The sequence below is a fragment of the Amphiprion ocellaris genome, chromosome 20 (genome assembly GCF_022539595.1).
Source record: "Amphiprion ocellaris isolate individual 3 ecotype Okinawa chromosome 20, ASM2253959v1, whole genome shotgun sequence".
NCBI lineage: Eukaryota > Metazoa > Chordata > Actinopteri > Pomacentridae > Amphiprion > Amphiprion ocellaris.
This window is the reverse complement of record NC_072785.1, coordinates 28,061,263-28,085,091: the sequence shown is the minus strand read 5'-3', so window position 1 is coordinate 28,085,091 and position 23,829 is coordinate 28,061,263. Positions and strand designations below refer to the sequence as shown.

At 35.9% G+C, this 23,829-nt stretch overlaps 1 protein-coding gene across 5 annotated transcripts in view; it reads left to right on the top strand.

Moving 5' to 3' along the window:
• Positions 1-23,829, top strand: part of slc4a11 (solute carrier family 4 member 11) — a 190,080-nt gene that overhangs the window by 39,477 nt on the left and 126,774 nt on the right. The window contains exon 1 of one of the 5 annotated variants that reach the window (XM_055005729.1): positions 3,038-3,208. The exons of 3 other annotated variants lie outside the window; for them this stretch is intronic. In XM_055005729.1, the coding sequence (XP_054861704.1) occupies positions 3,172-3,208 (37 nt within the window). In that variant the 5' untranslated portion in view covers positions 3,038-3,171. Of the gene's footprint in view, positions 1-3,037; positions 3,209-23,829 lie in introns of those variants that run through there. One more of the 5 variants, XM_055005730.1, reaches the window with a different exon arrangement.

The following is a 23,829-nucleotide window of genomic DNA, read 5'->3' as shown; positions in this document are numbered from 1 at the left end:
CCACCAGCGTTTCCCAAAGTCCAAGATGACAGATTCCACAGGTGCTTTTCTTAGTAAAGGTGCTTTAAATGTTTAAATAAAGTGAGTATCATCTTTCAAAAACTGGTCATGTGGAAAATAAGCCTGCAAATTTAAATTATTTGCCTTGTCAGTTACTTTCTTGATTACTTCATTATTTTTGTGTCATTATTGGACAGTTTCTCCTCAAAACAATGTCAATTTATGTGTGATTCTGGTCTTTTTTTTGCATTGATAGATGAAGTTATTGTAATTTTTTTCAATTTTTTTTTCTCAAAAATGTCCATAAAATATCAGAAATTATTCCACAGATACTTTTCTAAGTAAATGTGCTTAAAAGATGAAAATTGTCAGTCACTTTCTTTATTAATTGATTAATTGCTTAGTCTGAAAAACATCAGAAAACAGTGAAAAATCTTTTGTCCACAAACCCTGAGATATCCAGTTTGTTAGTCAGTTATCTAAATGGTTGGCAGTTAATTAAACAGTTAGTATAACGGTTCCATTTTCTCTTCGTAGTGCAGTATTAATAATCGTAGGTGCTCAGGTTATAGGTGCTTTGTTTGCTGCAAGTGATGCACGAAGCTTTGTGGTTTTGTGTATATTATATGGGGCATATTGAGGGAATATCTGAAGTCTTTGTGGGAATCGTTGCAGTCGTCATATAATAGGTTGGTAATGGCAGGTTTGTCGCTGGTGTTGTTACAAATGGAAGCTGTGGTGACAGTTCAGAGGAGAAAACTGAACTCTAGTGTCAAAACAAGTTGCTGTCAAGTTGTAATTTCTGTACGATGCCCGACAGGAGTCGGAGAAAGGAGAGGAATTCATATCAGAGTAGATATAATGTCAGGTTTTATTTTATAAGTGTCTTTGTCTGTGTTTACTTCAAAAATGATCATGTATGTTGTCATTTTTATCAGAAGTTTTGGGCAAAAGCTTCATTTTCAGTTAGGGGTCGACCAATATGTGTTGTTTTTTAAAGGCCTATAATACACCAGATTATTATTATTCATCAGTGAGACTAATAACTCTCACTTGGAACTGAAATACATTATTAGTAAAAGTAAAAATCTTGGTGTCAAAATTTAGAATACCTCCAGCATGTAATTTTGTTGAAATGCCTTTATGTTCTCCATATGTATAGAATTGGAAGTTGATTCCTTTTTTCTGCGTGCAGCTGAATTTCAAAGTGAGATCACACCTGCAGTTTGTGTTGTTTAGCGCAAAAACAACAATAAAGTGAATGTGTATTATTTGCCTCGCGTGAGTTCACAATAACTAGAATTAAAGCAGGATGTGGCAGCAGCTTCCAGCAGCTTGTGTTTTTGGCTGGAGACGAGCTTTTACCTGACATCATGCGACACCGGGGGTTTTCTGGCAGCTGGATGCAGAAGTGTCAACAGCGACAACGTGGTCCCACTTCCTGCCAGTTTAGGCGACCATGATGGATCCGTCTTTGCCATATTTTTAACACGTTTGACTCCAGTGAAAAAAAACAACATGCAAAGTTGCTAAAACAAGATTCTGATTGTGGTTCGCTCTTGAATTATTTCATATCTGCTTTCCGGCTCCCGGATCCTACATCAGCCGGATCTCTGGCGTCGCGTTCGTCTCACATCAAGGCAAAATTATGTATGAGTCAGTTGTGATGGCGGCAAACGCGCTGAGGTTATCTTTTGGCATTTTATTCAGCGGCTGACAGTATAGAAGCCCGCAGGAAAGATGCAGAGAGAGGCACACGGGCTTAACATGCAATAGTGACTTTCATTACAGCCATATGTTCTTCTGGTCCTTCTAAAGCCCTGTTATGTTAATTATTCATTTGCTGCTCATGTTTTTTAAATCAATCAACTCTTATTTGAGTCGAAAATGGCAGGAAAAAATCACAGTCTTCTAGATTTGAGTGCGGATTTTCAAATTGTTTTCCTGAGCAGTGGTTAAAAATCTAAATATTCGAAAAATAGTAAAATCTCACGAAAATGAAATAAGATCAGAGCAAGACTATAGGTGTGGTAGCGGCTTTTATATCACTAAATATGTGTGCTTCGTGTATTATCTTTAACCGTCTGAACTGCAAGCAGTTTCTGGGTGTTTTGTTTTTTTTTTTGTTTTTTTTTTTTTGCATTTTTACTCGCTGTAAGCTCATTTTTTTTTTTTACTGTAATTTAAAATGTGCACCTGTATGAAAACAGAACAACCATGTCTAGAAGTAGCAAGAACTCAGAAATGTCTCCTGTGCAGCATTACACACTTAGAATGCCATAAATCATTAAAAAAAGAAAAAACGAAAGGTACAATTTTTTAAAAATAATTGAATGAATGAAAAAAAAATGTGGTTTATGGTGCGAAAACTCCGCTGAACCAGTGGGGTGTGGACACAGGACCTCCGGGGACGTCCTGTGGCAGTGAATTCTGTGGGACCTACCTAGATCAGTCTTATCCTGACGCATCCCACAGATGCTCAGTGAGATTTGGATCTGGGGAGTGTGGAACCCAGGTGAACATTTTAGCTCTGTTGTGTTCTTCGGGCCACTCCTGAGCAGTTTTTGCAGTGCATTGTCCTGCTGAGGGGGGCAACTGGCATCACGGATTGCTGCTGCCATGATGGGGTGGGGTTTGCATGACCTGCAAAGCTTGGGTGGGTGGTACATGTCAAACATCCACATGAATGTCAGGACTCAAGGTTTCCCAGCAGAACGTTGCATTATAACATCGACTTCACCTGTCAGTGGTCATAATGCCGTGGCTGATCGGTGTACACATGCACGTCGATGAGCCGAGTCGAGTCAGAATTCTTGTTGCATGAACCGAAGAGGTGTGTCCTGACGCCAGGTTTGCCTCAGCGCACGACGAGCCGCTATAGGCTGCAGGTTGGTGGGTTGGGCTAACAGAACCAGCAGAGGAGGAGGAGGGGGAGGAGGATGGGGAGGATGGGGAGGCACTAGGACCCAGCGGCTGCAGCGTGAGTAGGCAGCAGCAGAGTGGGGCTGAGTCACTGCATGTGTCTGAGCTTCAGTCAGAAAGCGAGCAGGGAGCAGAGGTGATCTCACACTCATCAGCACAGGATAACACAACCATGATGGGTTGACTTGGGGGGGGCGGGAGGCGGGTTGGAGAGAGGAAGTGTGCATTCGGCCACCACTTGCTTCAGCCATGGAGACCAACAAAGTTCTTCATTTCGTGCCTTCGGGTAAGTGGATCCATCCGAGCTGCTGCTTCTGCTGCTGCTCCTCAGCTGTGCTTTCACTGGGGAAGAACCTCCGGGGTTCCCTACCTTAGTGAAACCTGAGAACCACCCCCACCACCACCTCCACCACCACCAACCCTCCACCCCTCCACCACCTCCTCTCTCCTGTGCAAAACATGTGCAGCCCACTTCCACTCCGGCAGATGTTTTGCTCTTACTGTACATACTTGCTGCTGTTTGTTCTCTTTGTGTGTACTTAGGAATGTGACAGAAATCCTGTTTTTCTTTTTTTTCCCCCTCTTCTTTCCAGTGGAGGCGGGGTTGCACGAGCCCTTCTTGTGCTTGCTTACATTTTTTTTCCTTGTTGCATCTTTGTGTGTCTTGTTTGCGTGTGGTATGCGACACGAGAAGGTTCCCGTGTCGTATTTCATCTGTTGAGGAACTGAACCTTTCTGAGAAACAATCGACGCCAGCCAGCCAGACAGACAAGAAAGAAAGCGAGAGCGAGGCGGTATACCTGTCGAGCGTGGACAGCTGGAATGCAGGGAGGAAGCTCTGGGTTCTCACTTTCTCATGTGTTGCACTAACAGACAAGCAGAGGAGATCCAGGAATGGTGTGTGTGTTTTTATGCAGGTTTTTTTTTTTTTTTTTTTTTTTTTGGTATGAAGACAGACAGGTTACAGGAGAGCCAGGCGAGTTTCTTCCTCCTTTGGCTGAAAAGTCCTCCGAGAGCCCCGGAGCCCGTTCGGAGGTGCGATGCAGCCTCACTTTCATTCTGTCTGGAGGAAGGAGGGCTGAGTGGCGGGATGCTGCGTCTCATTGTTGTAGCGGGGAGGATAATGATTGCCAGTGCGGGGACATGATCTGTTTGTGGTGTGCGGCGCGGCGAGTTCAGTTTTGCGCGAGCGTCACGCAACCGTGCACACCAACTAACATCCCTGAGCGCGTGTCGGGGCGTGATGGACGCCAGCCGTGGCTCGTCCTCTCAGCGCTCATTTACATTCATTTGCTTAGGAGCTGATTAGAGGCATGTTTGATCCGGTGTTCAAAAAGGTTCGGAGGCAACAACAGCAGATCCAGTTAATTGTCGTGTGGCGTAACCTTGGGTTTAAATGCAGATGATAACGACATGATACAATGAGCCTTTATTAGTCCAACAGCGGGAAACAGGAAAGATTTCGGAATTATCAGCAGAAAAGATCGTCCAAATTCCTCACAATCTTGCTCACACCTGCACAGGTTCTTTCTTGAGTAGAAATAGATCCATCTCCAGGTGTTTGATGGCCTTATTGATCACCACCAGTGACTCAACAATTACTTTCCAGAGGATTAGATTTTTTTTTCCACACTCACTTTACTGCCCTCTGGATTTTCAAATAAAGCAGAGCAAGCTGTTCTGTGCAGCAAATCTCAGCACACTGAACAGGAACACGATGTCCGCCTAAAAACACAAGAAAATGCTGTGGTTTTTTTTGCATCCTGGCATTAGGGAAACCCCTCGCTGGCTTTGTTTTTAGTTTTTTCACCGGAGAAACTTCCCAGATTGTGTGATTATCGGTGGCGGATGCTGACAGGTGAAGGAGCAGCTGGCGGCGAGCGAACGGGTCAGGAGACGTGGGATTCACTCGGCGTAGTTGTAAATTATCACCGAGCTTCCACATGTAATTACACAGTGTGATAATGCCGCAGCCGCTCTCAGTGCCGAGGTGTCGTCCTGATAAACCTCCCATTTTTCATGCAGGTTCTCAGTACACATCAACAGATTTTTGCAGATTAAAACAAAGCAGAGTTAGAATGTATGACGGTGATGAAGAATTAAAAGCATTTGCAGTTATTTTTTTCCTTTTTTGTGTGTTTTTTCAAACCTCTATGGAAGAATATAGTGATGATAAGAAGTCCGGAGATTAGTTTCGTTATCAGTTAATCCACAGAATCCTTTAAAATAATTAATGCATCATAAAAAACTGGACTTTAATTTATTTTTTGCTTAATATGTCATCTTTTTATCAATCCTAGCTGGCTAAGACTCATTTGCATTAATGTTTATTTAAATATTAAACATATTAACTGTTGAAATGTTTGTTTATTCAACATTGTTTAAATTGATTTCAAAGATCTTGTTTTGAATTAGAGATGCAACGATTAACCGATCAGTCGTCAGCTGTCAAATGAATCCCAAACTACTTTGATTATCGATTTAAAAAAAAAATGTCCAGATTTTCTAATTTCAGCTTCTTAAATTGGAATATTTTCTGAATATTTTGTGCATCTTTGACAGTCAGCTGAGTATCTTTGGTTTGTGGACAAAACATGACGGTTTCATGACGTCATCTTGAATCTTTGGCCAACACTGATCGATGTTTTCATCATTTTCTGACATTTTATATCAAACATTAAACTGATTAAACCTCTGGACCTCACAACCCACTGGTAGATTTAAAAGGCATGTTGTCTTTACAAAATTACCAAAATTACACCACTTGCCAGAACCAGAAACTGGAAAAACTGAAAGAATAGATTTCCAGCTTTCCAACATTCTTTGAACCGCTCATCTTTGTCGAGCCATTTCGTTAGCTTAAAATTGTGAAATTTCATCAAAATCGCCGAAATTCTGCAGTTCTTGTCACAACAGGAAAACAAATGGGGACTGAGCTGTGATCAACTGTCACTTTGCAAAAATTCAGGGACTTTCAGCTGAACTGCAGGCAGTGTTAACACAGAGAACATAGGAAACAAGCATGGAAATAAATAAAAAATGCACGTAGTAAAGAATCTATAATATATAGAGAGACATTTATCCAGTATTGGTAACACCTGTGGGCATTTTGCAGGTATTAATATTCTGTTTGTGGCTGTGCTGTTGCCATAGAGATGCAGGACTTTATATCGCCCTAAAAAATGAGTAAAAATATGACAGCAGCATAAAAACGCCCAGAAACTGCTTTGAGTTCGAAGAGTTAACCAGCAGGTTAACGGACAATGAAAATAATCACCGGCTGCAGCCCTATTTTGAATACATAATTATTTTCTTCTCGAGATGAATTTCCAGCTTCAAAGTGTTGACTGAGGATGAAATGATGCAGCTCTGCAAAAAAAAGCAAAAAACTGAAACTGTCATCACTGCAAATCCAGCCACTCGAGCAGAAATCCACGTCTCGTTTAAACACTTCTGATTAACTATCATAATCACAACATAAAAAGCGAAGCCTCCCGCCGGCCCGGGTGTCAATCTGGAGGCGTGACAGACAGCCGGCTAATCAGCGCTGCAGCCGTGACCCGCACAGCCGCCCAACATCAGCATGGAGGACACGCGGCGGCCGTGTGAATTAGTAGCTGGGCCGTGTGGAAGTGGAAGATGGATGACGCGCTGCCGTGTGCATGTGTGCGTGTTCGTGCTGTAGATGTGACAGTGATCTCTGATCAGTATTCACAGCTGGCAACAGATCTCACAAGCTCCAGCCTCCGAGCACAGCCATCTGGACAGAGGAGAAGCTCACATACAAATCATTATACAGTAAAAACACACACACGCGTTGCACAGATATCACGGAAACACGACGAGGCACGAGTGGAGCTTTTATTCTTGAAAACTGCCGGATTTTTATCCCCACACGCTGATTACGCACACAATTCATCCCGTCGACGTAATTTGTTGGTTTGCGCTCACAAAACAATTATGTAGATGTGTCAACACAGGCTGTCATCATGCACAGTTCAAGGAACACCGAATGCGGAAGACCACAAAGTCATCACACATTCACACCAACACGCTTTCTCTGCTTTGTGCACGTTTAGTTACATGCAAGACCACCGGCAACTGGTTTGATAATTGATTAATGAAGAAGTAAAGGTCAACATTCTCTCTCCTTTTTTTAATAGCCAGAAAGTGTAAAAACTGAAAGAATCATAGCATTTTTAGCTTTCCCACGGTCCTTGAAACCATCGTGTATCTTGTGCAATTTGAAAATGTACCAAATTCAAGATTAAAATCATGATTTTTTGTTTTTACAAAAATCACACTTAAAACACTTTCTTTGGTTTGTGCACGTTTACTTACATACAAGACCATCGGCAACTGTTTTGATTATCGATTAAGACGTACAGGTCAAAATTCTCTGATTCATTCATTTGTAACATTTTTAAAAAATTTTTTTTCCCATTTCCTACAGTAAACTGATTATCTTTGGGATGTGGACAAAACATGACATTTTTAGGACAGTATCTTAAGGATTTGGGGCAAAAGATGTCATCATTTTTCACAATTTTTGCAGACTTTACAGACAGAACAATGACTGAGCGAACCTCAAAACCCACCAACAGGTGTGAAACACATGTAGTCGTTACAAAGTTGTCAAAATGGCACCATTTCTCAGAGCTAGAAGCAGAAAGGATCGACAGATTTTCAACTTTCTGACAGTCCTTGAACTACTCATCTTGGCATTTGGCCATGAAACGTTACCAAATCTGAGTTCAAAATTGGGAAACTTCAGCAAAATCACCTTTTATTAAAATAGCCAGAACCTGTAAAAACAAAAAGAATACAACAGCATTTTTGAAACAAAGATCACACTAACACACACTTTCTTTGTTTGTCTTCTATGTTTGTACACAACTTCCCAAATACAAGATATTTTAGGTCATTCTTGGTTCTTTGGGTAACACTGATCGTCATTTTTCACCATTATCTAACACTTTGCAGACCAAAATGACGAATCAATCATCCCTCTGAACCCCAAAACCTACTGACAGGTTTCAAAGGCATGTTATCTTTACAAAATTCCCAAAATAGCACCATTTCTCAGAGCCAGAAACAAAGGATCGACAGATTTTCAACTTTCCAACAGTCCTTAAACTACTCATCTTAGACATGGCGTTTGGTCAAGAAATGTAAAAATTTGAGCTTAAATTTGTCAAATTTCCCATAAATCACCCTTTATCAGAGCCAGAAAGTGTTCAAATGTTCTTGAACTAATCGCGTATGACGTGCAATTTCAAAATGAACCAAATCTAAGCTTAAAATGTTGAATTTTTCCCAAAATCATCATTTGTCAGATGCTGTAAAACTGGAAGAGTCCCAGGGTTTCAGGTTTCCTACGGTCCCTGAGCTAATCACATATCCTACATGGTTTAAAAAAGTGCCAAATTCAAGCTTAAAATCATGATTTTTCTATAAAAATCACTGAATTCAATGTCTCAGTGAATAATTCACCAAAAATAACCCAAAATCTAAGCTTAAAATTGTGAAATTTCATCAAAATCACCACGTATCCAAGTCAGAAATGCTAAAAACAGAAGAAATCATATAATTTTCAGATTTCCCACAGTCTTTGAAAAAATCGAAATGACATGCAGTTGGAAAATGAACCAAACCTAAGCTTAAAATTGTGACACTGACTCAAAATCACCATTTATTGAAGCCAGAAACTCTAAAACCAGAAGAATCATAGGTTTTTCAAGTTTCCCACAGCCCATGAATCATGAATGAGTTTGAAAACGTACCAAATTCAACACTATAATTGTGATTTTTCCCAAAAATCACTATATTCTACATGTCTCAGTTAAAAATTCTCCAAAAATAAGCCCCTTGCTCAAATCAAATTCTGTACAAAACAAATAAAATACCAATAATCTGTGCTCCTCTTTGCCACAGGGAAGACGTTAGTGACTCAGCTTTAACCAGCAGTCATGTGAGAAAAACTACACGAGGCACAAATGTGTTCACAGATAAAGCAGTTTCTTTGAAAACACACCTATTATAACTCTCACACACACTCACATGAACACACTACTTGCATACAAACTCGTTTCTCCGCATATTTCAGTCCATAAAACACACGAACACACAGTCGTACTTCGGACAGCTGTTTATTTTTGGAACAATGAAGGTAGAACAGGCTTCAGAAGTGTTTGAAACCAAGACGTACACTAGCAATGAGAAAGTGTGTCCAGATTTTTTGACTGGCAGTGTACAGAAAGTACACAGGAAGTGTAAAGAAAGCACTTCCTGTCACTTTAACGGTCATGTGGTATTTTTAGAATGAGATGTTCAATTTTATCATAATTATAATATTGGCGTCCAGTATGAATGCAAAGAAACTTAGAAATGTGAGTAAGTGAGTTCAGAGGCATCAGTGAGCATTAATTTTTATTTTCTGATGAGTAGAACAACTGTGGATTATTTCAATTTTTAATTTTGAGAAAATCTACCATCACAAACTACTAAAATGTACTGATTAAGATACATATTTTAAGTTTTTAATGATTTGGTGTTGCATCAACTTAATATTGCAAGCAGTTTCAATTCAAATTTCTGCATTTGTTCATTTAAAACAAAATTTAGTTTGCCGTAGCTAAATTAAATAACTTCATTTTGAGTTACAAGACCAGTAACCTGAACACACAAGGAATTTTCAAGGTCAGTATTGTCTTTTACATAAGAAAGCAATGAGTTTGAGACTATTTTCAGTTGTGTTTTAACCAGTAATGGTCATGTGCATGGAGTTTATGCTACACTTGCTACTATAGTTGAAGGAATGTAGCTAATGCTAATTCATACTTAGCATATGTAGCATACTTGAAATTTGGCGATTCTACTGTTAAACATGCTAATGGTTAAGAATGATAAAGGGTCATTTGACAAAAGTGAGGAAAAAGCTAATTTCACAAACACATTGGAGGATGTTGGAGGAACATAATTCCATTAGAATAAACTGATGCTTTGATACTTAAAGCTGAAAAAACTTGACATTTGGATATCTGTACTCCACTGTAGCCTATGGAGAAATTACATTTATGCATTATTGCATATTTTTAAGTTCAACTGTCAATAAGGATGGGGGAAAAATGTCAAAAACACGTGCAGAGCAGTTTGAAAGCTTATTCCTTTAGCTAAATACTGTTTGGGCTCAACAAAAACATCTTAATCTAACAGTTTACATCAATCTTTTTGGGTTTAGACTAACTTCTAATGAAATTATGTTCAACCAACAAACTCGTTTCTCCTCAGATTTGCCCAAATGAAACTTCATCATTCCAAACTAGTGGAATGTAGTGGATGCTAAAGGGTAGAAGGGCAAAATTACACTGCTACCGGTGAATTAGCATTAGCTACGTGCAACAATACAACATATTCCATTGACTGTATTAGCATGTCAGTGCTACCAAGTCCACTGCTAGTCATATAACTACTGAAAATCATCCTAAATTTATTGCTTTAATAGAATTTATTTGCAATCATAATCATATTTCGCAGTGAAATGTAGCCATTCAACCCTTTAGCATGCTAGTGGATGAGAATGATAATGTTTATTTTGAAAAATCCGAGGAAAAGCTAATTCCACTAACTCAGTGAACATTGTTGGTCAAACATAATATCATTAGAAGTTGTCATAAATGAAAAAGATGTGCTCAGATTTGCCAAATGAAGCTTTATCATTCTTGTCCGCTATCATGCTAACGGGTAGAACGGCCAAATTTCGCTGCTATTAACTAGCTTTAGCTATGTGCAGTTGTACAGCATATTCCACTGATTGTGTTAGCAAATGTAGCATAAAGCCCATAACCAAAACCACTTTTTGGTCATGTCACAAGGAAAAAACTATGCCGAAATTCATTGCTTTAGTAGAATTTAATAGTAATCATAATCAGATTTAGTAGTGAAATTTAACACTTTAGCATACTAGCAGATGAAAATGCTAACGTTTTATTTGGGCAAGTCTGAGGAAAAGCTAATTCCACTAACTCTGAACGTTGTTGGTTGAACATGATTTCATTACAAGTTGTTATAAATCAAAAAGATATACTCACATTTGTCGAATGAAACTTTATCATTCTTTTCTATTAGTATGCTAATGTTTAGCTTGGCCATATGCTAACTATGAATACCATTAGCAACATGCAGCAGTACAGCATATTCTATTGATTGTATTAGCATATGTAGCATAATTCTCATATACAAGTCCACTACTGGTTATTACACGACTGAAAATAATCCCAAATTCATTGCTTTAGTAAAATTTATACATAAAAGACACAATATTCGCCTTGAAATGTCCTTTGTGTCATATTTGTTCAGCCTACAGGTACTTAAACTTTTGAAAAATCGAGTCATCAAGCCACTTTAGTTGCAACATACTGAATGTGGTTTTAAATCAACAGAATTTTCAGTTTAAATTACAATTTTAAGTTGGTGCAAGATTATTATGTCAACACAACTCTTAAAAAGTATTGTTTGCAACTTCACAATGTTTATTTAAATCAGTAAATTAGATTTTTTTTATCTTCCAATTATGCAAGGATATGCAAGTGAAAGAGCATGTTTGGTGTTTTGGTGCAGTTTTGGTAGTACGGTGCATCCATGCTTTCCACTATTTTTATTTCTTTAAAAGACAAATTCACTGTTGTGTATTTACACTCAGTTATCTGCATATCTGCGGTTTCTTCACATCATGAATAAACCGTTAGAGCATCAAAAGGAACTGATGTGATCGACCACAGTTGTCAGCAGACCCTAAAATACCCAATTAAGTTTATTTTATGTGGATATTTGTCCTCATTAAGGTGAATCCTGCACGTCGGATATTAAATGTTGCATTTCCATGAAAATTGTGACCATATTTGTGCATATCATGAGGATTTTTTGCAATATTTCTAGGAATTTATTCAGATTTCTGCTCCATCTATGATAGATTTTTTATTATTCCTAATAAAGCTATTACTTTGCCACATTTTATTCCCCGTCTTGTCTAAGGTTCAGTTTATTACACGGCGATCACATAAAAATGAGATGGCAGAGAGGTGTGAATCAATATTGGGATCTTAATATGATTAATTGAGCCCATTTTGGACTCAAGTCAAAGCCAGAGCCAAGTTTAATGTGAGATACTTTAGTCCTCTATGTGTTATAATGACGAAAGCTTCTATTTTGTTGATTTTTTTTTGCTTCAAAAAATGGTAAAAACCAATATTTGGCAAAAAATGACCGAAAATCATTTCTAAAACCAAATCTGCATTTTGTTTTTCCAAATCGAATCCATATTTTTCACTGCAATCTGCAAATTCGAGCCAAATAATTCCTCTTTAAGGACAAAACTCATCCAACTGATTTATTTCCAAATGCAGAATCAACGTCTGAGCAGCTAAACTTGACACAAAAGCTCCTCTGTTTTCCCCGTGAATGTCCAAATTAAATCACTCGCCAATGTCAAGGACTTTTTCCAGCAGTGGAAAAAACAAGCTGACTCCGATTGTCAGCAAAATGCTCTTTATGTTCTGCTGCATTTTTGGTCTTTATGATAAGAAAAAAACAGCTTTTGGAACCACTGGATCTTTTCTGAATTCCCCCTTAATGTGGAATTTACAGTTAGCACCGTGCACTTTACAAAATAAAAGCCTTTTTGATTCCAAATGGTTCACTGCAGCTCCAGATGTAGACACACGAAAAGGATCTTTTACTGATAAAATGCGATTTTTATTCCAAGAAAACAACCACAAATCAGAAATGAGTTGAATCCAGTTATAGATATTGCTATTTTTAGTCCACAGTCACTGACTTTCATTAGGAAGTTGCTTTTTATTCACCAGAATTGGATGTAAAGCTCTTGTTTCTGCAAATTTCTTTGTTTTGGAATCATGTTTGGGGCCTTTCGGTGCAGATTTGATTGTGAGGTCATGTTTTAATCTAATTTAACAAACAATAGAGGCTTTTAATTTAGAAATAGAGCAGATTTCTGGCTGCTGTTGTCTCGAAATGTAAAGAAAGCAGCATTGGTGGTCCTGTAGTTCACTGCCACTCTGCAGCCAGACTGAAGATCAATCTACAGGTTATTCACAGGAAGCAGAACGCCGAGCCGAGTTGAGGTGTTTGTTTCAGTTCCTGTTTAATGTCGCTCTGCTGAGATGCTGCAGCATTTCCAGCTCAGAGTCGTTTGTACAGTTCGACGCTAATTTCTCCTCTGCGGCGAGTTTAATTTAAAACCAGAGAACAGACTGAGCTGCTCCATCCAAACAGCCCTTTTTACCCAACATAGTAATTATTGCAAGATGTCTGAGGATGATGGATCCTCAAACCTTTAATCGTAAAGCTCCTTTATGTGAGCAGAGACGTCAATGCAACGAGTACACTGTAAAAAAAATTAAAAATCGACAGAAGTAGATGTTTTTTCCCTATGTTTTTCATATGGATTTCTGTAAAATGCAGAAAAATGTTACTTTTTGAAACAAATATGCAATTTACTGTATTCAAAACAATTTTTTTTAACATTTTAGTGTCTTAATTTAGGAAAACAACAAAAAATACACAAATAAATATAGTAGCATATTATCAGAGAGCGCAGGACTCTGCCAAGGCTGCTCAGTCGTCGTATAATTTCCTACAGATAAAATCTTCAAGAAAAAATGACTGTGCACTGAATATAGGCTTGTTATGCATGTGTACATTTTGCACGGATACTGAATCACGTGACCTAAATATGTAGCAGGCGTCTGGAATTGATGGGACTCAGAAATACCCCCACAATTTAATCAACTGTTCCTTGTATCATTTCTGATGGATAAGTCCTGATAAGTCCTCAGCAGTGGATTGTAGTAGGATCACAATCATGTGATCATCAGCAGGCAGCTGACGTAGTTTTCACTTGTTGTCATGGTTACAGTGATGCCGTGCTGCTATCTCATAATGGTACAGAAATATTTAACAGATCCATGGATCCAGACTATAAGCCTCATCACTGCTAAAATCCGTTTTTGAATAATGTTGCTAACAGACAGACAATCCAACACCGTTGTCACATAACACAGTAAATTAAACATCAATATATCTTTTTTTTGTGTCAAAATCTTGACAGCCGTGTGTTCTTGTACAGATTTTGTCCGTTCAAGGTAAAAAAAAAAAAAAAAAAAAAAACATTGAAGAGGGCTTTAACTACATGTTGATTGTAACAAACAAACAAACAAACAGGCCAAAACTGTTATTAATGTCCATATCAAGAATCTGTATTTTTACACATAATAAACTTTTACACATTTGTTTGTAAAATGACAGCATTTATTCCTGATTAAAAATCAGCCAAAAGATATTGTTAATTTACAGATATACAAGATTCAAGAAGATTCGAGATTCAAGAACTTTATTGTCATAAACACAGCAGAAACACAGCGGTTACCCTGAGTAATGACACTCTTATTTTGCCAGTTCTCTTCACACAACTGAAATAACAAATAAAATAAGAAAAATAAAATGAAATCAAAAAATTGAATAAAAAAAATAAAAAAAAATAAATTATATATCACCATTATTTGACAGTAAAATGATGTATATTAACCACTGGAAATTATAGATAATTGTTTAAACTGTTATTTTACAAAATGTCCAAAATGTTGTGTTTACAGCTAAAATCTAGTAAATCACAAAAAAAAATTATAATTGACATATTTACAGCCTTAAACTGTCCACATGAAAAATTAGTATTTTTACAAATATTATTAATTATTAATTAAATGATGCACTTTTACTATATTTAAATCAGTGACAAATATCATTATTTTACAGATCTTTGCCATCATTTTCTAATATCTTTACAATATTTTTTGTAGTTTTTTTTTTTTACTTTGACGCTTTTTTCTTTTTATTTTGGTATTATTTTCACTGTATTTTTACATTCCATATGATTTGCTACCAGATATTTGATCTGTTTTATTTAGTTAGTTTTTTTGTTTAGTTTTTTTGTTTGGTGTTGTGTGGCAGCATAAATGCCGGGTATAATACAGACTCAGCAGAAAAGACGTTAGCGCAAACATTCATAATCTCCTAATTATAACGTGAACCTGCAGAAACGAACAGAAACATGCGGTTGACACACATGCGTGTCGGATCATGTGTGACCTACACACTGAAACTCGACGCATTCAGAGCTGCAGAAACAAGTTGCATCATGTGTGAGAGCTGCAGACGCTTTTCCTTCCTCGCTCTGAGGTTACCGAGCTGCTGCTGGTTTCATACACTTAAATTCACACTTAGAGGTCATTTGCACTCTTTCTTCACACTCTTCTTTATGTCCTTTTTGTCCTTGTCAGATGCCGTAGTGGGTCGGTGGAAGTTACGTAGCACCAAAAATGCCTCAATAATCTGATGCATTTACTGCAGTTTTTGTAATACGCATTGCTACAGAAGCAGTTCAGTTAATCTGACCTCCAGTTTGAGACAGAAAATAGACAGAAACCACTTCACATCCAGTGTCAGGTGGAGGATTAAGCAGCGAGACTCACTCTGAGGTGGAGAACAGCTGGTTGCTGTCGGATACGACTGCAGAGAGGTCGGAGGTTCGATTCCCGCTGGTCCCAACACGCTAAAAAGTTCAAAATACTCATCTTTTTAAATTAAGAGAATACATCTGTAAGACACAGTGAGATTTATTGTCTTAATTCTGTAAAACAAAACAATGCAACACATTAAAATAAGCTAGCTTCTGTTGTGAGCAGAAATACCACTGCACTGAGTACACTGTAAAATGTAATGTACAAAAATGTACTTTAAATATTTTTTTCTGTGTTTTTCACGAGTTGCTGTAAAATGCAGGAAAATTACCTTTTTTAAAACAAATCTTCTGTTAAAGTAGAATCAAAATATCCATATTACCATAATATATTCAACTTTTAAACATTGTAGAGGATTCATTTAGTAAAAGAAAAACAATGAAACACATTAAAATGCAATAAAATATTGCGCCAGTTATTGTACGAGCAACAAATTCATTATGCAGTATGTGGTCTTCTCTTCTGAAACAACAAATAGGAATTAAAAAAAAAAAAATTAAAAAAATTAAAAGATATCACATCTAGAAGATTTAAAAAAAAAACAGTAAAGTGAGTCAGAACTTCAATTTTCTTGACTTTTATTCTAAATAATTCTGCAATATAACACAATTATAATCATTAATAAGAGCGATATTCAATTTGTGCACTTTAAATGTATCTATATTGTATTTTATTTATTTTTAAATATGAAAATTCAGCTTAAATTTGGCCGTGAAAACACAGAGAACACATACAAGAAAATGTTAGATTTTACTCATTCATTGTAAAAAGTTAACATATTTAGTGTAATTCTTTAAAAATTAACTGTTAAAATATATTGTTTTACAGGTTTTCTCTGTTTTACCCAATGACAAAAAATAACTTGTAAAATCACAGACAAAAGCATTAGTTTATCAATTGGCTGTTAAAGAAATCAAAACTGTAAACATCTGTATTCATTCATTGTTAAAAAAAAATAACTTCTTAAACAAGTATTTAATAAACATTAAAAATTTGACCAGTTTACTGTTATTTTATGGATTTTCTAAAAAAAAAATTCAGATTACAATGACTGAAGACCTCTAAAAAACTACATTTTTTTCCCTCTTCCCTTGAATTAATTAGAATTACAAACTTTTACTGTTAATAAAAATCTTCTAAATGTCATAAAAATAATTAAAATGCAACATAAATACACAATATGACTATTGCCATCTTTCAAATATAGTTTTTAATAAAATTATTTAATCAGTCCACAATATATGATGGTCAATTGTAAGATTTCTAGATGAAAATTTTAATTTACGCTCATTTTACTTATTTTTACATGTGATATTTTATCTATGTATGATTTTTTTTGGCACGTACAGTCACTGACTTTTTTATTTTCTGAAAGTGACAAAATTCTGTCATATTTTAGTGTGTTTTATAGTTTTGTCTGTGTTTAGTTTTACTAAATTAAGACTCTAAAATAGTTTATTTATATTTATTTAAAAAATACTTAATGTGGTAAGTTGCATATTTTGACTGCATTTTTATGGCAGAATTATTAAAGAAATTAATCATATAAATCTTAATGTAAAAACATGCTAAAAATTATTAATTTCATGTCTGTAGATTTTATTTTATAGTGTATTAGTGTGGAATTAGGGTTTGTTTGATTGTACATCATAGAGTAATTTATATTCTTTGAGTTTTACAGCAGATTTTCCTGTATTTTGCAGACGTACATGTGAAAAACACGGAAAATGCTGTATTTATTTACCGTAAATCCCTGTAGTTTATATTTTACAGTGTACTCGAACATTTTCAGTGAGTTTTATAGTTATAGTCTGAGTTTAGTTCGACTAAATTAAGACTCTAAAATGTTTGAAATTGTACATAATATAGTAAATTGCATCATTTGGCTGCACTTTTACAGCAGATTTATTCAAAACTAAGTTTGTTTTGTTGTATTTTGCAGCTGTATTCTTTTATTAAGGAAATCACAGGGGAACATTGTGTTGATTTCATATCTGTAGATTGATTTTTTTACACTGCTGAGCCCTGTTTGTAGCTGAAACTTCCAAAAAACCATCTCTTTCCACACTGTGCATGAGGGGGAAGCAGGCAGGGAACAACAGAGCTGCATATACAGTAGTGCCATTATGGCCTTTTCTCTCCTGCTGCTTCGCATCGATTTAGTCTAGAAACTGTGTCTGTGCGGTTCTGCGGGGGGATACCGGCGAATGAAAAGCAGCGAGATGTGCCGGCTGAATATATATATATATATATATATATATATATATATATATATATATATATATATATATATATATATATATATATATATACACAGAACACATATATATATATATATATATATATATATATATATATATATATATATATATATATATATATATATATATATACACAGAACACATATATATATATATATATATATATATATATATATATATATATATATATATATATATATATATATATATATATATACAGAACATAGAGGAGGAAGGCTGTGTGGAGAAACAGCAGCAGACTTGAAAGCGAGATGGTGGCCTGGCTTTAATCGAGCCGGAGGAAGAGGAGAATGTGCAAGCAATTAGTAGGAATCCCCCAGCACTGGAGCTTTTCTTTTTTTCTTTCATTCCCCCCTTCTATGAAAATCGAGGCAGCCAATTTCTTCTGTGTGTGTGTCGACGCTGCTGCAGCACCTGAACATAATCCTGAACCTGTAGGAGAATATTAGTGGACAAAACAGCAGAGATGGGAAAATGAGATCTCCACAAACAGAGTGTGCAAGGACAGGAGAAAAAAAAAAGCAAAAAGATGAAATGCTTGCAGGTGGAGGGATTTAAACGCGAGCGTGTTCCTGCGCTCACCTCAGTCACGATGCCTTGTCATGGCCAGACAGACTCGGATTCATGTGCGAACCGGCAGCTCACTATTACTATCAATCCTCCCAGGTGAAAGGAGCAGAGGATTACTGCAGAGCTGCTTAATGCACAGACCCGACACCACCGGCAGAGACTTCAGCTCATATTATAGGTCTGAGAAAAGCAGAAACAGGATGATTTTTCTGCACAAATGTAAATTATCAGCTGTCAGAATGAATGACATTGAGCATATCTTTCTGCAGGACACACATCTTAAATTAATAACATGGGTCAATGTATAATTGTGGGACTTTTTGTATCATAGTTGACATTTTTTACTGTTTTCAGGCCTAAAATCAACATGACCGCCTATAACCAAACACCACATGGCATTTTTACAGAAAGAATCTTCTAAAATATTATATATACAGTTGAGTAAATTGAAAGTTATTTCTAAAGATATTGTAGTAAACCTGTTGACCCTTGACTCACACACTACTTTATATTAAATAAGTCAGAAAGCCTTGGAGTCTGGCCAGTCTTTTCTTCAGGAGGAAATGACATCATGTGGAGCAGGTCATGTGATCTGGAATTAACACACTTCCTTGAGAGGTGTTTTTGTAACGGGTAACTTAGTTGAAAGTGATTTCTCGGACAAAGATACAATTTGTTATTTTGCATGATAAAATAACACAAATGACCACAGAAAAACACAGAATGACTCAATGAGACACAAAATTATCATAAAAAGAGCTAAAACGATGACAAACAGACTGATAATGACCAAAAATGACCACAGACAAAGAAACAAACTGACAAAGAAACAAACAAAATGACCAAAAAAGGCTCAAAAAGACACAAATGACCACAGAAAAACACAGAATGACTCAATGAGACACGTAATTATCATACAAAGATACGAAATGATGAGAGACACAAAATAACTACCACAAAATTACCACAGACTGAAAATAGCCACAAAGAAACACATGACCGCAAAAATGCACAAAATGACAGAGAATGACCACAGAAAAACACAAAATGACTCAGTGAGACAGATAATTATCATATAAAGACATAAAATGACGAGACACACAAAATAACTACAAAACATTTGCAAAATGTCCACAATAACACCTGAAATTATCACAAACAGATGGAAAAGGGCCACAAAAATGCACAAATTTACCACAACAACACCTAAAATGCCCACAAAACGGATTGAAAGTGACCAAAAAAGAAACAAAATGAGCAGGTCATGTGTCTGTCGGAAATGTTTTTATTAGCTTTTGCAGTCTTAAATTCAAATTTTATATTTTGAAAAAAAGGAGAATCAAACTGACTCTCAATATTCAAACTGACAGACCTTAAGTGTGTCAGGTAGGAATATTTGTATTCCATTTAGCAAGAGACATCTTAAAATTATATATATATAAAAACATATATAAAAACATTTTTGCACATTTATAAATTATCAATGTTCAAAATGAATGACATGGAGCGTATCTGTCAGAAATATGACTTAAAGATGACTATCTTTTATAAAAGGAAGAACTTTTATACAAATACAAAATTAGTTTCTTATATAAAGTACAAAATTTGTTTTTTGCAAACAACACATCTGAAATTCCTGTTATATATCTTTAAAAAAGCAAAATCCAACAGACAGATATTTTTTGCAAAAATGTAAATTCTTAACATTTATATTCGCTTTTGAAAGAAGCTCTTAAATTTATATTACATAAATATACATGAAAAACAGAATCAAACAGACTAAATTGTTGCATAAATGTAAATTCTCATGATTGAAACTGACGGTGTGTGTGTCTGTTGGAAATATTAGTTATATTAGTTTTTGTAAGAGACAAATCTTAAATTGTTACGGGATATTTTTAGAGAAGCAGAATCAGGCTGAATTCTTGTACAAATGTAAATTGTCAGTATTCAGCATGACTGACATTGAGTGTTTCTGTCACAAATATTTGTTCGTTTTTGTTGGAGACATCTTAAACTCCCTTTGTATATATTCTTTAAAAAGCAGAACTTTTGCACACAACAGTAAATTCTTCATTTCCAAAATGGCTGACATGAACCGTACCTGTCAAAAACATTAGAATTTGTTTTTGCAAGAGACACATCTTAAATTCACATGACGTTTTGTGACTTTCTTCTGATTTTCTATTGCTTTTTAAAAAAAAAAAATTATTCTTTTATATTGTAGTTTTGTCACTGCACAGCCTTGAGAACCGTCACTTTGCATTTTACTGCTCATACTGTATAAAAACTATTGAACCGTCTAAAAAAACAAGACATATTTTTATGCACATTTGTATATCCTCTCTATTTAAAATAAATAACACTGAGTGTGTCCGTCAGAAATACTTGAGTTTGTTTTTGCAAGAGACACATCTTAAATTCACATGACATACTTTGCAACTTTTTCTGGATTTTTTTTTGTTGTTTTTTTAAAAGAAGAATTATTCTTCTATATTGTATTTTTGTCACTGCACATCCTCGAGAACTGCCACTTTGCATTTTGCTGCACACACTGTATGAATAAAAGCTACTGAACCGTTTAAAAAACAAAAAAGAGACAGATTTTTCTGCACAAATGGCAATTCTTACTAAATATGTTGTAAAAGCAGAATCAGACTAAATTCTTGCACAAATGTAAATTGTCAGTATTCAATATAAATGATATTGAGCATGGTTGTTACAAATATTTGCGTTAGTTTTTACAAGAAAAGCATCTTAAACTCCTTTTATATATATTTTAAAAAAGCAGAACTTTTGCACAAAAGTAAATTCTTCATTTCCAAAATGACTGACATTGAAAGTACCTGTCAAAAACATTTGAATTAGTTTTTTCCAGACACATTTTGAATTCACATGACATATTGTGCGACTTTTTTCTAATTTTCTATTGTTTTTAAAAAAATTTTATCCTTCTATCGTGTACTTTTGTTACTGCGCAGCCTTGAGAACTGTCACTTTGCATTTTACTGCTCAAACTGTATGAATAAAAGTTATTAAACCATTTTAAAAAAGCAGAATCAAAGAGACAGATTTTTCTGCACATTTGTGTATCCTCTATATTTAAAATAAATAACACTGAGTGTGTCTGTCAGAAATATTTGCACTCGTTTTTGCAAGAGGCGCATCTTAAATTTCTATTTGGAAAGCAGAATCAAACAGACTAAATTGTTGCATAAATGTAAATTCTCTGCATCTGAACTGACTGACGTTGAGCGTGTCTGTCAGAAATCTCTGTATTCCTCTTTGCCGTCCCTAAAATGATGTTGATCTGCTTCTAATTGGCTCTGTCAGGTTTTCCCGAGGCTCTGTTCTTTGAAGACTTTGCTTCGCTGCACCTTCGCCTGCAGCGTCTCTGCCTCCCATCACTCCATTCTCACATACGTACCTGCAGGTTCAAACTGGTCTCCTCTCATGTGCACATGCGTTTGGACGTGGAAATACCTGTAGATCCAGGAGAGGCTCTCTACGTATTGATGTGTTAATGCACGGAGAAGCTGGAACGGATAGAAAGGCTGCGGCAGCATATGGCCGACTCACCCACACACTGCTGGCAGCGTCGGCTCGGCCAGAGTCCACCTGCTCGCCAGGCGGCTCGGACCGAGCCAATGTCGCGTTGGAGGCCGGCGGACACATCTGTCTGCAGCCCAGCCAGCAGCCTTAACCCTCAGTCACACACAGTCACGTTTTCACATCTCTAACATGAGACGCTCTTAACGAGTTCAAATCAAGCTGGTAATTAGCAAATCAGAAAGGCTGCATTTTAGCGTGTATGTTCCGTCTGTTATGTTGATGGTTTTGCAGATTAATGTCGTCATTCTTGGTGACAGTTTGGATTTTGGTCTTATCTTCTGGCGGTGAAGCTCCATCATGTGTTTTAGTGAATATTAAACTGACGCTTTTTTAATCATTTATTAGCACCAGAAACTGTAAAAACAGAAAGAATTGTCAGATTTTCTAACTTTCCAGCAGTCCTTAAACTACTAGTCTCTATGACGTGCAGTATAATCGGAAAACGTAAATCTGAGCTTATAATTGTGATATTCCAGTAAAATCCCTATATTGTTATGGTCTAATTTTTAAAAGAAAGTACAAAAATGTATTATTTTGTCTAATCAGATTATGTAAAAAAAAAAAAAAAAAACTAAAATTGCTCCTTGGTGCAACTGTGAACCCTTAAACTACTCATGTGTGACGTACAGTTTCATCAGAAAACAAACAAATCTAAGCTTAAAATCGTGATATTTCAGCAAAATCACTTCATCGTAAAGGTCTAGTTTAAAACTTTGCCAAAAACTAAATTCTTTACTCTAATCAGATTGTATTAAAAAAAAAAAAAAAAAAAAAAAAAAAAAAATTTTTTCGTTCCTTGGTGCAACTGTTGAACCCTTTGGGGTTTTCCACTGGAAAATGTCACCAATTCTAATCTTAAAATCATGATATTCCAGCATAATCCCTTTATTCTAAGGGTCTAGTTTAAAAATGCTCTCAAAAAGCTTCTTTACTCTTATTCTGTAAAAAAAAAAAAAAAAAAAACAAAAAAAAAAGCACTGTGCAAACGTGAATCCTCACAAATACTCATGTGACTTGCATTTCCTTCGGAAAATGTGACCAAATCTAAGCTTAAAATTGTGATATTCCAGCAAAATCACTTTATTCTTCGGGTTCCACATAAAAATTTGCCAAAAATAAATCCTTTGCTCTTAGAAGATCCTGTAAGAAACAAACAAAAATTCTGCACTCTTTTGTGCAACTATGAAGTCGTTAGTGACTTAGCTGAGACCAACAGTGATGTAAACAAAAATTCATTGACTTCTCGACTGAACTGCAGGCTGTGTGCACTAAGCTGATATGTAAATAGGGAAATATTTATAGTATGCAGAGCCAAAACAATTGCGAGCACTTGGGAACATGTGATACGTGTTGATTCCAAGTTTATACAGTATTTGTAATTTTGAGTAATCAAACAGGCGTTTTGTTTTTCCTTAAGTCATATTGCACAGAAGACATTTTTTAGTTCTTTGCACTTCAAGATATGATTGTGTTGTTTCATAGAGGTGCAGGAATTTTACTGTTTTTAATACTGGAACAACCAGAGGAGTTGAGCTGAGAATATTGTGGGGATTTAGCTAGTAAAGGGGCTCCATGACAAAATCCTCTGTGACATTTAATGACTTCCGACCAATGCACATTAATTAAACCAAGCCAGAATCACAATGACTTATTGTGCATTTAATTCATAGTAGAATTTAATCAGTTATTTAATTGTAGTGATGGATTTATTAAGAATTTTCTAAAATTTATGACACCCGTCTGACAGTGGACATAAATAACAGATCTCTTAAGAATTTCCTTGATCAGTTCTTGATCTTCGCATTGACATATCCCTATTTGTTTTACTGCAAAAAAGACACTTTTGA